The 15,699-nt window shown below is 34.9% G+C and overlaps 1 protein-coding gene across 5 annotated transcripts in view; it reads right to left on the bottom strand.

Moving 5' to 3' along the window:
- Window positions 1-15,699, bottom strand: part of HMBOX1 (homeobox containing 1) — a 185,245-nt gene that overhangs the window by 95,966 nt on the left and 73,580 nt on the right. For 4 of the 5 annotated variants that reach the window (XM_021698798.1, XM_021698800.1, XM_021698799.1 and 1 more), the window contains exon 1: window positions 6,598-6,620. In XM_021698798.1, coding sequence (XP_021554473.1) covers window positions 6,598-6,620 — 23 coding nt within the window. Of the gene's footprint in view, window positions 1-6,597; window positions 6,678-15,699 lie in introns of those variants that run through there. The other variant, XM_021698797.1, reaches the window with a different exon arrangement.

The raw sequence follows: 15,699 nt of genomic DNA, 5'->3' as shown, positions 1-15,699 counted from the left end.
AATAAATCTTTAAATGCTTTGGATATTACAACTGTACTTTACTACTTGTTAGCTTAATATATCCCCCTCCCTAATATATCATCATCTAGTTGGGAGAGATGAGAAAACTGCAACCAGAGTAACTCATTTATTTTTTTCTTCTGACCAATTTCAAAAGAACAATATACCTGGCTTCACATAAATGATCTATTATTAAAATGTTATGCAGTGTTGGTAATGTTCTGTGTTCTATGCTAGTTATATTACACTGGTATATACAGTGTGAATATCCACCAAGTAGTGACTACTGATCTGTGCATTTTCAGTAGGTATATTAGGCTTAAATAAAGTTTGTTGAAAGAGCTATGTGAACATTTTCCAAGTGGCTTATAAGAGACACTTAATACTTTAGTTTCTGCTATAACCCTTAGCCATTTGTCTGCTCTATCAGTGTTTAGCTGTACACATCATGATGAGCACTGAATAATGTACAGAATTGGTGAATCACTATATGGTAAATCTGAAACTAATATAACTAATATAATGATGTAACCCTAGGAACTTCTCTTTAAAAGCAGATGCTAAATGACACAAACAAATGGAAACATATTCCATGCTCATGGATTGTAAAAACCAATACTGTTAAAATGTCCATACTGCCCAAAGCAATCTATAGATTTAATGCAATCCCTATCAAAACACTAACAGCATTTTTCACAAAACTAGAGCAAATACTCCTAAAATTTGTATGGAACCACAGATGACCCAAATAGCCAAAACAATCTGGAAAAAAGAAGAACTAAACTGGAGGTATCACCATCCCAGATTTCAAGATATACTACAAATCACTAGTAATCAAAACAGTATGGTACTGGCACAGAAATAAACACAGAGATCAACAGAACAGAACAGAAAGCTCAGAAATAATCCCATGATTGTGTGGTTAATTAATCTTTGACAAAGGAGGCAAGAATATGCAATAGGAAAAAATCTCTTCAACAAATGGTGTTGGGAAAACTGAACAACTACATGCAAATGAGTGAAACTGGACCACTTTCTTATACCATACACAAAAGTAAACTCAAAATGGATGAAGGACCTAAATGTGAGACCTGAAACCATAAAAATCCTAGAAGAGAGCACAGACAGTAGTGTCTCTGACACTGGCCATGACAACACCTTTCTAGATATGTCTCCTGAGGCAAGGGAAACAAAAACAAAAATAAACAATTGGGACTACATCAAAAAAAAAAGCTTCTGCACAGCAAAAGAAACAACAAAACTAAAAGACAACCTACTAAATGGGAGAAGAGATTTGCAAATGATATACCCAATAAAGGGTCAGTATCCAAAATACATAAAGAATTTATACAACTGAACACCAAAAAACCCAAATAATCCAATTTAAAAATGGGCAGAGGACTTGAATAGACATTTTTCTAAAGAAGACATATAGATGGCCAACAGACACATGAAAAGATGTTCAACATCACTCATCATCAAGGAAATGCAAATCAAAACTACAATGAGATATCACCTCACACCTGTCAGAATGGCTAAGGTCAAAAACACAAGAAACAAGAAGTATTGGTGAGGATGTGGAGAAAAAGGAACTCATGTGCACTGTTGGTGAGAATGCAAACTGGTGCAGCCACTGTGGAGAATAGTATGGAGGTGCCTCAAAAAATTAAAAATAGAACTATCTTATGATCCAGTAATTCCACTACTGGGTATTTACCCAAAGAAAATGAAAACACTAATTCAAAAAGATAGATGCACTCCTATGTTTATTGCAACATTATTAATAGCCAAATTATGGAAGCAGCCCAAATGTCCACTGTTAGATGAATGGATAAAGAAGATGTAGTATATATATATGTGTGTGTGTGTGTGTGTGTATATATATATATAGAGAGAGAGAGAGAGAGGAATATTAGTCATAAAAATAATGAAATCTTCCCATTTGTAACTACACGGATAGAATTAGACAGTATAAATCTAAGTGAAATACGTCAGTCAGAGAAAGACAAATACCATGATTTCACTCATGTGGAATTTAAGGAACAAAACAAATACAAAGAATAAAAGAGACAAACAAAAAAAACAGACTCAAATATAGAGAACAAACTGTGAGAGGGGAGGTAGGTGAGGGATGGGTGAAACAGGTGAAGGGGATTAAGAGTACACATCATGATGAGCACTGAATAATGTACAGAATTGGTGAATCACTATATGGTAAATCTGAAACTAATATAACACTGTATGTTAAATATTCTGGAATTAAAATTAGAAATTAAAAAACAGGGGCTCCTGGGTGGCTCAGTCAGTTAAATGTCCCAGGGTTCTGGGATCGAGCCCCACACCGGGCTCCCTGCTCAGTGGTGAGTCTGCTTGTCCCTCTCTCTCCCTCTGCCCCTCCCCCTGCTCGTGATGCACTATCTCTCTCAAATAAATTTTAAAAATCTTTAAAAAAATTTTAAAATAATAAATAAATAAATAAATGTAACTGCCCAATCCCTTTAGTAATCCAAATAATTAACCCCTGAATTTACTGATTTGGTAAGTTGAGGTTTCTATACATTATTCTTTCCCCTTGTAAATAAAGTAGACCTGTCCTTTGCTAACTTCAGTCTTAATGCTTTCAAAATACACCCTAAACTGACCTTAGTTTAAATGAGACTTCGAGAACTGTTTTTATTATATGGACAAAAAACATCAATCCTGATTTTTTCCTATTTATTTTCCTATCCTATTTATATCAGAGCAGGTAGTATCTGTATAATTCTTTAAACCTTTTTCTGTATGGAGCAGCACACTGTATGACAGCATAAAACTAAAATAAATTTTATATGAATTTAACCTGTTATTGAAAAGTACCATCCCAAAGCTTATATTAGAACTATCAAGATTCACAGTATCTGAAACAAGTTAATATTTTATGTCATTTCAGATTCACTATGGGAAACACTTTTATTCCAAAAGCCATAAAAGGAGATAACAGAACATATGTATTATTTTTTCTGCCTAGAGTGCCTCACTGTTTCCAACCACATGTTCTTGGGACTGCCACTTATAATACCCCACCTCCTAGCCAACACGGTGGGCACATAAGGAAGCCAAGCCTTGCTCTCCTCAAAATACTTAGGTTAGATCAGCAGGAAAATGGATAGTCACTATAACCATGCTCAGCTGCAGGAAGATATTAGTCTGATACATTCCTCACAGTGTGAAATAAGCGACTCTGTAGGAGAATAAAGCAGACATAATAGGAAATGCAGAGCAAAGGAGAAAGCTCTGCAGTGTTCATACTCTTTGTTCTAGTAATTCCTGAGTCCCTGCTACATCTCTGTCCTCTATATTTGTTATATAAGAGCATAAATTTCCCCTTATGCTGTACCTTGTTTAAATTGGATGTCTGTGCCTTGCACCAAGAGAGGTCCCTAGTACAAAGATACACCTAATGTAAAAAGATCTACAAATGCTAAAATGGAATGCATGATCCCTACAGAGTAGAATGATAGTGGCATGACCAGGATCGAATCATGCATATGACACTGAATGTACCATATTTCACTGAGAAAATGCCAAGATTAGAAGTTTTCTTGGATATCAAGTATAGTATCTCCATGTGCACTAACATAAACAAAGGTACAGCCTGTCATTTCCACACTTTGTTTCTCAAAATTTACCTAGTTTAAGCATGTAATCCTGAAATTATAGCAGTAAATGACCTCCAGAGGTCATCTAAATCCATGATACCAGCAATTCTTTTACAACAGAAAAAGATAACATGTAAAAACTGAATTAATTTTCTTATGCAGCACAAGAGCTATTCACAGGATAAGGAATGTCTTTCAATTTAAATGACTAATCTGAATGCAGACTCAGGCCAACAATAATTGAAAATGATGTGAGAAGAATTTTGACACTGCAGTAACACAGACAATGTTTAAAGCATAAAAGAACAGTTAAATTCAGGAATTATGGCTCAGTTCATAAACTGATATTCCAAAAGACTACACTATCAGACCGTAATAGTAAACCTATTTTATAATAAATTTTATCCCTACTTGGATTTGTACCTAAACCCTTCTTAGATTGGCATTTGGTCCAGAACACTTTCTTAAACTAAATTTTACAAACATATAGAGCAAAGAAGGTTAAAGCATTTACAAATGATTAATCTTGAAATCACCTGTGCAAAAATGACATTACTACCTTACTTGTAAAGCATTAATAGTTACTAAGAGTTTATTAAAATAACAGCATTAGCATCTTCTTCAGCTTGATTCTGCTTGCTATCCTTTTATCTAGAATGACTAGGCAAAATATGAACTACTCATAAGTTAGTTTTGTTTCACATACTTGGTATTTACATTCTAGAGGTAATCGTAATATCCATCAACTAAAGATGTACTCAGACCCTTCTTACTATTTATGGCACATTAGCCTCTTTCACAATTATTATTATCACCAAAGGAGTGGGAATCTTAAAGTTTAAAATGGTAAGAGGGGAGCCTGGTTGGCTCAGTCGGTTAAGAGGCTGCCTTCGGCTCAGGTCATGATGCCCAGGTCCTGGGATCGAGCCCCACGTCCGGCTCCCTGCTCAGTGGAGAGCCTGTTTCTCCCTCTCTCTGCTGACGCTCTGCCTACTTGTGCTTTCTCTGTGTCAAATAAATAAATAAAATCTTAAAAAAAAAATAAAATGATAAGAAGTGAGAATAAGTAAGAAATGAAGATTTACTGGGGACTGAGCTTGACAGTATGATAAGATGATTCTGTAATTCAAACCAATAGAGAACTGACTAAAACAAAAGATTAGAGGCTATGACTACAAACAACAGTACAAAAATGTTCTTTTCATAATAAAAAGACTTTGAGAAAAATGAGATTATATTCCAATGTGCCAATCACACTATATAATAGTTACTTTTAAATTACCACTGATTAAGATTGAAATTTTCTTACTGTAGCCACCTTATACATGTCTGGGGAAAAAAAATCGAAGTAAATCTGCAAGTTTATAGAGGGAAATATAAATTAGGTGTGGAATCAGGGAACTGGACACCATTTAGAGAAAAATCATTCATTCAACTAACATTTACTGAATATGGCCTATATGTCAGACCACGTACTTGGCAGAAAGGATTCAACAAGGGACGGATCAGGCAAAAACTCCTGGCCTCATTATGCTTACATTCTTTTTTTTTTTTTTTAAAGATTTTATTTATTTATTTAATTCACAGGGAGAGAGAGAGAAAGAGAGAGACAGTGTGAGAGGGAACACAAGCAGGGGGAGTGGGAGAGGAAGAAGCAGGCTTCCAGCTGAGCAGGGAGCCCAATGCGGGGCTCGATCCAAGGACCCTGGGATCATGACCTGAGCTGAAGGCAGTCGCTTAACCAACTGAGCCACCCAGGCACCCCATGATGCTTACATTCTAATGACTATTAAAAACAGCCATTAGTAAGTATATCATTAAAAAAAAAAGAAAACTAAGGCCAAAAGCAATGCAGTGCCATGCCATTTCCCAAGGATATAGCTATTTAGCAGAAACTCAGGCTACAGTTCACAACACCTGGGCCTACTCCAGAGATTCTTTGATATATGATAGAGTCAATGGGAGAGGAAAAAAACTTTAATGAAAAACCCAAATAATAAAGAAAATCTATGTTAATGTCTACTTACTGGATTATAGAACTGTCAAACAAAACGGAAGGAATTTAATCGAAACACAGACTGCACCAAATTTTAGAAAATACTTATGCTAAAGGCACTCTGCATTAGACTCTAAAGATGCACTTAATGAGCTAATAGATACTTTATCTTCTCTAATATCTGAAATTCCCGGAATACTTTTATTCAGAGGCCTATTTAATACGAACTAGTGGTTACAGTTCATATCCTAGCACAAAAAACTCTCAACATAATACCACCATCTCAATTGGTATTTTTTGCCTGACTCCAAAGAAAGGCTACCGATGACATTAGCTAACAGGCTTAACTACATTATTATCTCCAGGAGGTAAAGGAAAATGGCCAAGGTGCTTCGGAGTTTGCACACAAAGGCAAGGTTAAGGTAATATGCTTCCAATATTCTGCTTGTCACAAGGAATTTAACACTAGCTAGCCATCTATTTTGTAAGTTTCTAACCTATTAAGAAGTTTGAAATAATTAGTAGAGTAGTTTTATGTTAAAAATGAATGTCAGACTTCAAAGTTGAAAATAAATGATAAGGGGCGCCTGGGTGGCTCAGTCGTTAAGCGTCTGCCTTCGGCTCAGGTCATGATCCCAGAGTCCTGGGATCGAGCCCCGCATCGGGCTCCCTGCTAGGCGGGGAGTCTGCTTCTCCCTCTCCCACTCCCCCTGCTTGTGTTCCTTCTCTTGCTGTGTCTCTCTCTGTCAAATAAATAAAATCTTTTAAAAAAAAAAGAAAAGAAATGGTAAAAGAGAAAGTGTGATAGATTTGAAAATTCATTCCTTTCCACTATGATTATGAAAAAATTCTTTCAACTCTATGAATGCCTGCTGTCATTTTTGGGTCATAATCATAATGATTTCTTCACTTTATTAAAAACAACTGGGAAGATAAAAATTAAGAAAAGGACTAGATACTTACACCACTGGAAAGGAACTGAGCATACTTTACATGAGGTGAATCAATATCCTTCCTAGAGATGATCAGCGTTATTAACCATTCTGTAGAATAAAGACAGAAAAATTCAGAAATACTTGTTAATCAAATACTGAATAAAAATTTTATATAACTTAAAGATATTAACAGTCAACATCAGGTAACCATGTTTTTAAAATTATTTTGTACTTTTAAGATGAAATCTTCATTTGACGCAAAATTTAAAAAATAAAAAAATATTATTAATAGCTTTCACAATTATTTACTTGGAAAAAGTAATAAAAATCATACTCCTGAAATTTAATGTTATCAGACACCACCAAGGGAAACAGATATAAATGTGCGATGGAATGTATATATTACTGTGACATTTGAGAACACTGTTTGATAGTAATATCAGTGCATTTATGCAGCACCCTGTAAGCAAAAAACCCACCACAACATGACTACAGCTAAAGGTCTTAACTGTGGGGTAAATTCTGGGGTCTAGTTCCAAGTATATTAGTACTTATTTTACTGCTACCCAAATCTTGAGTGACTTAATTTCTCTAAGTCTCAATTTCTGCATCTATAAAACAGGGATGATCAATAACTACCTCAAAGAGCTACAAGAAGTTAAAACATTTTTTTAAAATGGCAATGAAAGCACTTCACAAACTATCAAGTAGCAGGGGCTATTATTAACAATTTAAAAAGGAGATTAGTATCCATGTTATTTTAGATTACTGAACACAGTGGAAGTTAATAATAGAGTGAGTCTAGTACTTCTACCTTCTGATTAGCATTCTACTGCTTTATTCACCATTCAGACCCTGTGACCCCTTTCAATTCAGACATAGATTTTAACAAAAAATGAAATCTACTATTCACGGCTTAGGAGCTAAAGATCATGTATTACTGACTGAACTTATTAGCAGTTTCAAACCACAATCTATAGAAGCAACAATTTCCATTAACTCAAAGTTAAGATTATAAATTATACGAAAGTTAAAAATGTTGATGTCAAAACTCTCACATTAAAATACACACTCAGCACTGAATTATATTAAGCAAGGCCGAAGTGTCTAACAGTGACTAATGATATATGCGAAATGTACAGGGTAAAGTTAGAAACCTTTCACATTTGCATATCCTAAGTTGTAGCTTTAATGAAGTTCCTGTTGTAGTTAATTTTCTTGCTGACTTAAGAAATACCTGTCCTAAAAAAAAGTAGATATAAAGTACAAAGAAAATCTACTAAAAGTGTTGCTGATTGCAAAAATATCCAAATTAAGCCAAAAAACTGATTACTGGTCAATATACATTTTTCATTCTTGCTCAAATTCAGTTAAAATATATTAAAGATCTACTTGTCCTGACAGAGGCACAAAGTCATAATAACAGTAAGGTATGGTCCCAGTAGTGTAGGAGCATATTAAACTGTAGAAGAAGGTCAAATAAAAATTTCACATGCACACACACACCGCTATAATAAAATGCATAATGTGATAAGACTAAAAATACAAGGTTTATGAGAGTAACAATTTAGAGATTAATTTAGGCTACAGAGAACTGGGAAGATTTCCTAGAGTGAGATCTCAGCTGTTATCTGAAGATTAGAATAAGACTTCCACCAAACCTAGGTGTGAAGGCAGGTGAGAATCAGTGGAAGAAGATTCCAGGGAGAAGGAACAGTTTAAGGAGATGATGAGCTAGGCTTAAGGATTAAGTAGACCTTTGTGGCTGGCCTTTTACATATATGCATGAGAAATACATAGGCTAGAAAGGGAAGACTTCCACAGTCTGTGGAAGGCTGGTAAATGTCTCACAGCAATCTTGACCTTTATTCTGCAAATATGAGGACTATGGTACAACTAAATCAGACAATCTAGGAAGTAAATTACCAAAGACCCTCATTTCACAGGTGAGGAAACTGAGATTAAGTCACTGGTACAGACATGGTGTACTGCAAATCACTGAGTTTATGTTATTTATATTATGGGTATAAATGGGCTTAAAATATTCAATAGAACTAAAATATTCTAAGGACAGAAGAGTAAGCAAGTAAAGTGGTGCTATGAGTTCTCTATTCTCAGACTCAATGTCACAAAGCCCTCCCTGCATAGGAGACAGATTTTTAAAAAATTGTTTTAAAAACGAGTTTAATAAATATTAAAATTTATTTAAATGAGTTTAAATAAATATTACAATCACAGCCATTAGAAAGGCCATTATCAGGGGTGCCTGAGTGGCTCAGTTAAGTGTCTCTTGGTTTCAGGTCAGGTCATGGTCACATGATCATGAGATCATGAGATCTTGAGAGAGAATGAGCCCTGCATCAGACTCTTTCTTCCTCTTCCTCTGTCCCCCCAACCCCGCACGTACATGTTCTCTCTCAAATAAATAAACCTTAAAAAAAGGGGGGGTCATTATCGAAAAAACAGAAAATAACAAGTATTGGCAAAGATGTGGAGAAAATGAAACCTTCCTGGTGTTGCTGGTGAGAATGTAAAATAGTGCAGCCATTATGGAAAACAGTATGGAGGTTTCTCAAAAATTAAAAATACAACTACCTTATGATCCAGTAATTCTACTACTGGGTATTTATCAAAGAAAATAAAAACACTAAATCAAAAATATATATGCACCCCTATGTTTATTGCAGCATTATTTATAATAGCCAAAATATGAAAGCAACTTAAGTGTCCACTGATAGATGAATGGATAAAGATGTGCCATATATACATATATAAATGCAATATTACTCAGCCATTAAAAAAAAATGGAATCTGAGATATCAAGATGGACCCAGAGGGTCAGATATAAGTCAGATTGAGAAAGACAAATACCATATAATTTCACTCATATATGGAATCTAAAAAATAAGACAAATGAAACAAGGAAACAAAAAGCAGAATCAGACCTATAAATAGAGAAAAATACACTGATGGTTACCAGAGGGAAGGGAGGTGGGGGGAGATGAGCAAAATGGGTAAAGGAAAAAGTGGAAGATACAGGCTTCCATGTTATGTCATGGGAATAAAAGGTACAGCATGTGGGATACAGTCAGTGATATCGCAAAAACATTGTGTGGTGACAGATGGTAGATACACTTGTGGTGAGCACAGCATAACATTTAGAGTTGTTGAATCACTATGTTGGACTCCTGAAACTAATGTAATATTGTGTGTCAACTATACTCAAAAAAAACTTCAAAAAAGAAAAAAAATCTGAACTTAAAAAAAAGAAAAAGAGGTTTTTAGGGATAAAAGTTCATGGATGCTGGATCACATCAAGCACCCAGCTCTAAAAAGCAAGTAACCTATAAAAGTTAATCAGCTCCTCATTGGACCCTTCAGCTTTTGTACTTTAAAAAGAGAGGGCTCCTGGGTAGTTCAGTTGGGTAAGTGTCTGACTCTTGATTTCGGCTCAGGTTGTGATCTCGGGGTCATGAAATCGAGCCCCCCACCTCTCAGGCTCTGTGCTCTGTGGGGAATCTGCTGGAGATTCTCTCCCTCACCCACTACCGCTGTCCCCCCCTTGCGTGCACGCTCTTTCTCTCTAAAATAAAGCAATCTTTATTTTTTTTTTAAAGATTTTATTTATTTATTTGACAGAGAGAGACACAGCGAGAGAGGGAACACAAGCAGGGGGAGTGGGAGAGGGAGAAGCAGGCTCCCTGCAGAGCAGGGAGCCCGATGCGGGGCTCGATCCCAGGACCCTGGGATCATGACCTGAGCTGAAGGCAGTCGCTTAACCAACTGAGCCACCCAGGCGCCCAATAAAGCAATCTTTAAAAAATAATTTAAAAAATAGAGTTAAAGAACATTCACAGATGACAGTGATGAAAGAATCCTGTGCCAACAAAGCTTACGTTTTGATACATGAAAAAAACTGCAAATATGCAAAAATTCAGAGAGTGTATTTTCTCAGGCACCCCAATTAAGAAAAATAATTGAGGAAAGGTTCTAACTAAGAAAAAATAAACCAGAAAAAGAGATGTGGTAACAGGGAAGATGAAGAAAAAGAGTAATATTGTAATCAATGAAACTTTCAGTTTATATTATATAATACACATTTAAATAATAACCAAATGTCTAGGAATGTATAACTTATATGATAAAGACTCTTGAAACAAAAAAACTATATCATATAAACATTTTAATAAATTTCTAAACTATTCAAAGTAAAAGAGTTGTAGACAGGTGAGATGAAGGTAGGCAGAAGTAAAAATACTTCCAAGATCTCATGAGGAAGAAGAGGATAAGAGGAAAAAGAAAGAGAGGCAGAAAATAAAAGTATTCTAAAGGTCTCATCTTTTCAAGGTCAAGAAGCCACCAGGGCAAGCAATGAGCATCTTTTGAGGGAAAAGAGTTTTTGTTTTCAGGTAACTGCAAAGAAGCATGTATCAGTCAAGGTATAATTTTAAGGTCAAAAGTACTTAGCAGGATAAAGAAAAATATTATACAATTATAAAATACACAACTTATGACTAAAATGTAAGAGTTAAAAAACTGTATATACCAAACATAGGTAATAAAGTAAAACTTATTAGGACTTTAATAAATTTATTTTTAAAAATACAAATATACTGAGTAATTTCAGTATACCTTTTAGAATGGACAAATACAGTTGGAAAGAAGAAAAAACAAATTTAATTATATTATCAATAAATATGATTTTTTTTAATTTTTTTTATTTTTTAAAGATTTTATTTATTTATTTGACAGAGAGAGACACAGCGAGAGAGGGAACACAAGCAGGGGGAGTGGGAGAGGGAGAAGCAGGCTCCCTGCAGAGCAGGGAGCCCGATGCGGGACTCGATTCCAGGACCCTGGGATCATGACCTGAGCTGAAGGCAGTCGCCTAACCCACTGAGCCACCCAGGCACCCAATAAATATGATTTTTAAAAGATACCTTGTAACCCTCTAACAAAAAAGATATTTTTTCCTATGTTCATTACCATAACTGATCATAAGCATGGTCATAATGAAAGTTTTAACTAATTTCAGAGATAGATAACTCAAAAATTCAGAAAATATTTACAATTTCTTTCCTTAAAAACGATGAGATGACAAAAAATAGAATAAAAATAATTAAAACCCATGTGATCCAGCAAAATTTATATTTGCAAGTAAATTTATGGCTTTAACAATTTTAATTTTTCTAAAAGGCAAGGGAGAAAAACACTGTAAAAAAGAAATGAAAAAAGAAACAAAATATATCAAAATAAGCTAAGAAGAAGAAACTAAGAGATATTTAAAATCAACATAAAGTAAAGAAGTTATAGAGAACATAAATAAATCTAAAAGGTATCTCTTTGAATGATGATGAAATAATCACTCAGTCTAATGAGTGGGTAAAACAAGGGGGAACAAGAGAGATTGAAAACTCACAAGGTTCAGAAAAAAAGAGAAATAAAAACATAAGCATAGGAGATAATTAAGAAAACAAGACAAAACTGAAAAAAAAAAAGTCCACTAATTTAATTTCATGGCATTCATTTGAAAACCTAGAAGAGAAGATGATTTCCCAGTAAAATAGAAAATATCAAAATTAGGGCGCCTGGGTGGCTCAGTTGGTTAAGCGGCTGCCTTCAGCTCAGGTCATGATCCTGGAGTCCCAGGATCGAGTCCCGCATTGGGCTCCCTGCTCAGCGGGGAGTCTGCTTCTCCCTCTGACCCTCCCCTGTCTCATGCTCTCTCTCTCTCTATCTCATTCTCTCTCTCTCAAATAAATTAATAAAAAAAAATCTTTAAAAAAAAAAGAAAATATCAAAATTAACCCAAGAGCAACGAATTCTTGAGTAGAATTAAACACCATAAATTAAAGGTAATTAAAAACCTACTATAGAAAAAGATATCCAGATAGCTGGATTCTCTGCAGATTCTTAATCTTTAAAAAAACATAATTCTAATAATATTAAGCCATAGAAAAATATAAAACATTTTCCAAGTCATTTATGAGGTCAAAACAACTCAATACCAAATCTAATAAAGGTACTAGCACATAAAATATACCCATAAAGCAATTTCACTTAAAAGTATAATTCTAAATTTTAAAAAATCAATGTAGACAACAAAGTCCAGCCACATGTCAAAAATTATATATATTACTATAATTATTGCAGAAATATGAGTGGTTCCTTTTTAATCAACAATCTAATAAATCAACAAATTAAGCAGAAAAAATCATATCATTATATCAATAGATGCTGAAAAGGCATTTGAGAAAATTCAGCAACCATTTTTAACAAAAGCTCTATGGGAAAAAATAGAAAAAAAATAAGCATTTTTGAAAAAAGAACAGTAGCAAGTACCATTATGTAGCAAAACACTATAACCATTTCAAATAAAATTAAGGTCGCATGAACACAATAAATATGTACATGCAATGTACATATGTGTGTGTTTATGTATATATCTATATTAAGAACTTGCTTCTGTATGGAAATTTGATGATCTGTGGAACAGAACCAGCAACAGTGGTTACTTTGAGTACAAGGTAGAAACTGAAAAGATTAGGGAAAGGGTGGGAAGGAGACTGTTTACAGGAAACTTATTATTTTAACCATATGAATGTTATTACAGGGATTAGAATAGGAAGCCCAGGGGCACCTGGGTGGCTCAGTCGGTTAAGCGTCTGCCTTCGACTCAGGTCATAATCCCAGAGTTCTGGGATCAAGCCCCACATCGGGCTCCCTGCTCAGTGGAGAGCCTGCTTCTCCCTCTGCCCCTCAGTCTGCTCGTGCTCTCTCTCTCTCTCTCTCAATAAATAAAATCTTAAAAAAAAAAAACAGGAAGCCCACTAATTCAACACTGACTTGAAGATTATAGCAACTAATTAAGACATGAAAATGAATTAACTGACTTAAATATCAGAATGAAAGAGAAAAATATCTTTTTGCTAATGACCTGATGGAATGCCTACAAAATGCAGGCAATTCTAGGGGCACCTGGGTGGCTCAGTCGGTTAAACGTCTGCCTTCGCCTCAGGTCATGATCCCAGGGTCCTCGGATCAAGCCACGCACTGGGCTCCCTGCTGGGTGGGAAGCCTGCTTCTCCCTCTCCCACTCCCCCTGCTTGTGCTCCCTCTCTCGCTGTCTCTCTCGGTCAAATAAACAAATAAATTCTTTTTTTTAACAAAAATGCAGGCAATTCTAGTAAAAGAAAACTGAAATTAATAAAAATAATCAAAAAGAGGTACGATACAATACAGTTAAAATTAATTAAAAAATTTAGTTTAGAGAGAAACACCTACAAAAATGGGAAAAATATTTCATTCACAGTACTTTGCCCCAGTATTTATAAATGACTGCATTGAGAAATAACCCCAAAAGATTTATTCTCTAATTTAAAAATAGGATCTTAAAGTTATAAAGCAGGAAGTCCAAGAACCACCCAGAAAAAGGAGAAAACCAAAAGTGGACTTCACTGTGCTCGCTTTGGCAGCACATATACTACAAAGTGGACTTCACTGATCATGTTTCAGAATACATTCAAAAGACAAAGGGGAACCCTCTTACACTGTTGGTGGGAATGCAAGTTGGTACAGCCACTTCGGAAAACAGTATGGAGGTTCCTCAAAAAGTTAAAAATAGAGCTACCCTATGACCCAGCACTACTGGGTATGTACTGCAAAGATACAGTTGCAGTGAAAAGAAGGGGCACAAGCACCCCAATGCTCATAGCAGCAATGTCCACGATAGTCAAACTGTGGAAGGAGCTGAGATGCCCTTCAACAGACGAATGGATAAAGATGTGGTCCATATATACAATGGAATATTACTCAGCCATCAGAAAGGATGAATACCCACCATTTGCATCGACATGGATGGAACTGGAGGGGATTATGCTAAATGAAATAAGTCAAGCAGAGAAAGACAATTATATGGTTTCACTCATATGTGGAACCTAAGAAATAGCATGGAGGACATTAGAAGAAGGAAGGGAAAAATGAAGGGAGGGAATTGGAGGGGGAGACGAACCAGGAGAGACTATGGACTCTGGGAAACAGACTGAGGGTTTCAGAGGGGAGGGGAGTGGGGGGATGGGTTGGCCCGGTGATGGGTATTAAGGAGAGCACATATTGCAATGAGCACTTGGGTGTTATATGCAAACAATGAATCATGGAATACCCTACATCAAAAACTAATGAAGTACTGTATGGTGACTAAAATAACATGATAAAAAATTTTTTAAAAAAGACACCTAATCAAATCAATACAGCATTGGCTTAAGAATAGATACAGATGAGAGGAACAGAATAAAGAACTTAAACAGAGATTCCAGCACATATGAAAAAAATGTACAAATCAGAAGTTAAATTCTATTTCTGCAGGAAAGGAGAACTTATTTTTTAAATTGATCACCACAAAACTGGTTATCATCTAGCAAAAAAATAAAAAGATCTTTATCTTACATTATTTATTAAAAAATAAATAAACTCCAGGTAGTATAAAGAAGGACAAATGAAAAAAATAAATCACAGCAATACATTCTACAACATAATTTATAAGATGACAAGTATTCCAAACAATCTTAACAAAGAGCAGAAACTTGAAAAGATAGATATAAAAGTTTAAAGTTTCCTAGACATAAAAAATGAAAAAAGCATAAACAAACTAAGCAATTAAACCGGAAAAAATATTTGACATATAGAGAGAGAGCAGACCCAAGTTGTCAAGTTCATAAAAAATACTCAAACTTACTAAAAGCGAAGTAACAATTATGTGGTTTAACAATGAGATATCATTTTAGCAAAATTTAAAAGACGGATAATATCTCCTCAAAATGGTACTGTCCTATCTCATTATCTAAATGAGTTATGACATCCTTTTGGAAGGAATCTGGCACCATGTATAAAATTTAAAGTACTTATACCTTTAACCTAGTAGTCCAGTTCCTGGGAATCTACCATATAGAAATAAAAGTAATCATATGTAATATGTATAAAGATGTTTACTGTCACTTATTTTCTAATTCCTTGTCTTTATAAACAGAGTTTTTCAATCAATACGGGAATGGCTGAATACATTACAATTTGATCTATTAACACAATGCAATCATTAAAAAAGAATAAATTAATTTTATTAGGTACCTTGGTG

This window comes from Neomonachus schauinslandi, chromosome 2 (assembly GCF_002201575.2).
Source record: "Neomonachus schauinslandi chromosome 2, ASM220157v2, whole genome shotgun sequence".
Lineage (NCBI taxonomy): Eukaryota > Metazoa > Chordata > Mammalia > Carnivora > Phocidae > Neomonachus > Neomonachus schauinslandi.
Note: the sequence above shows the minus strand (reverse complement) of the source record. Positions and strands in the feature narration are given on the sequence as shown.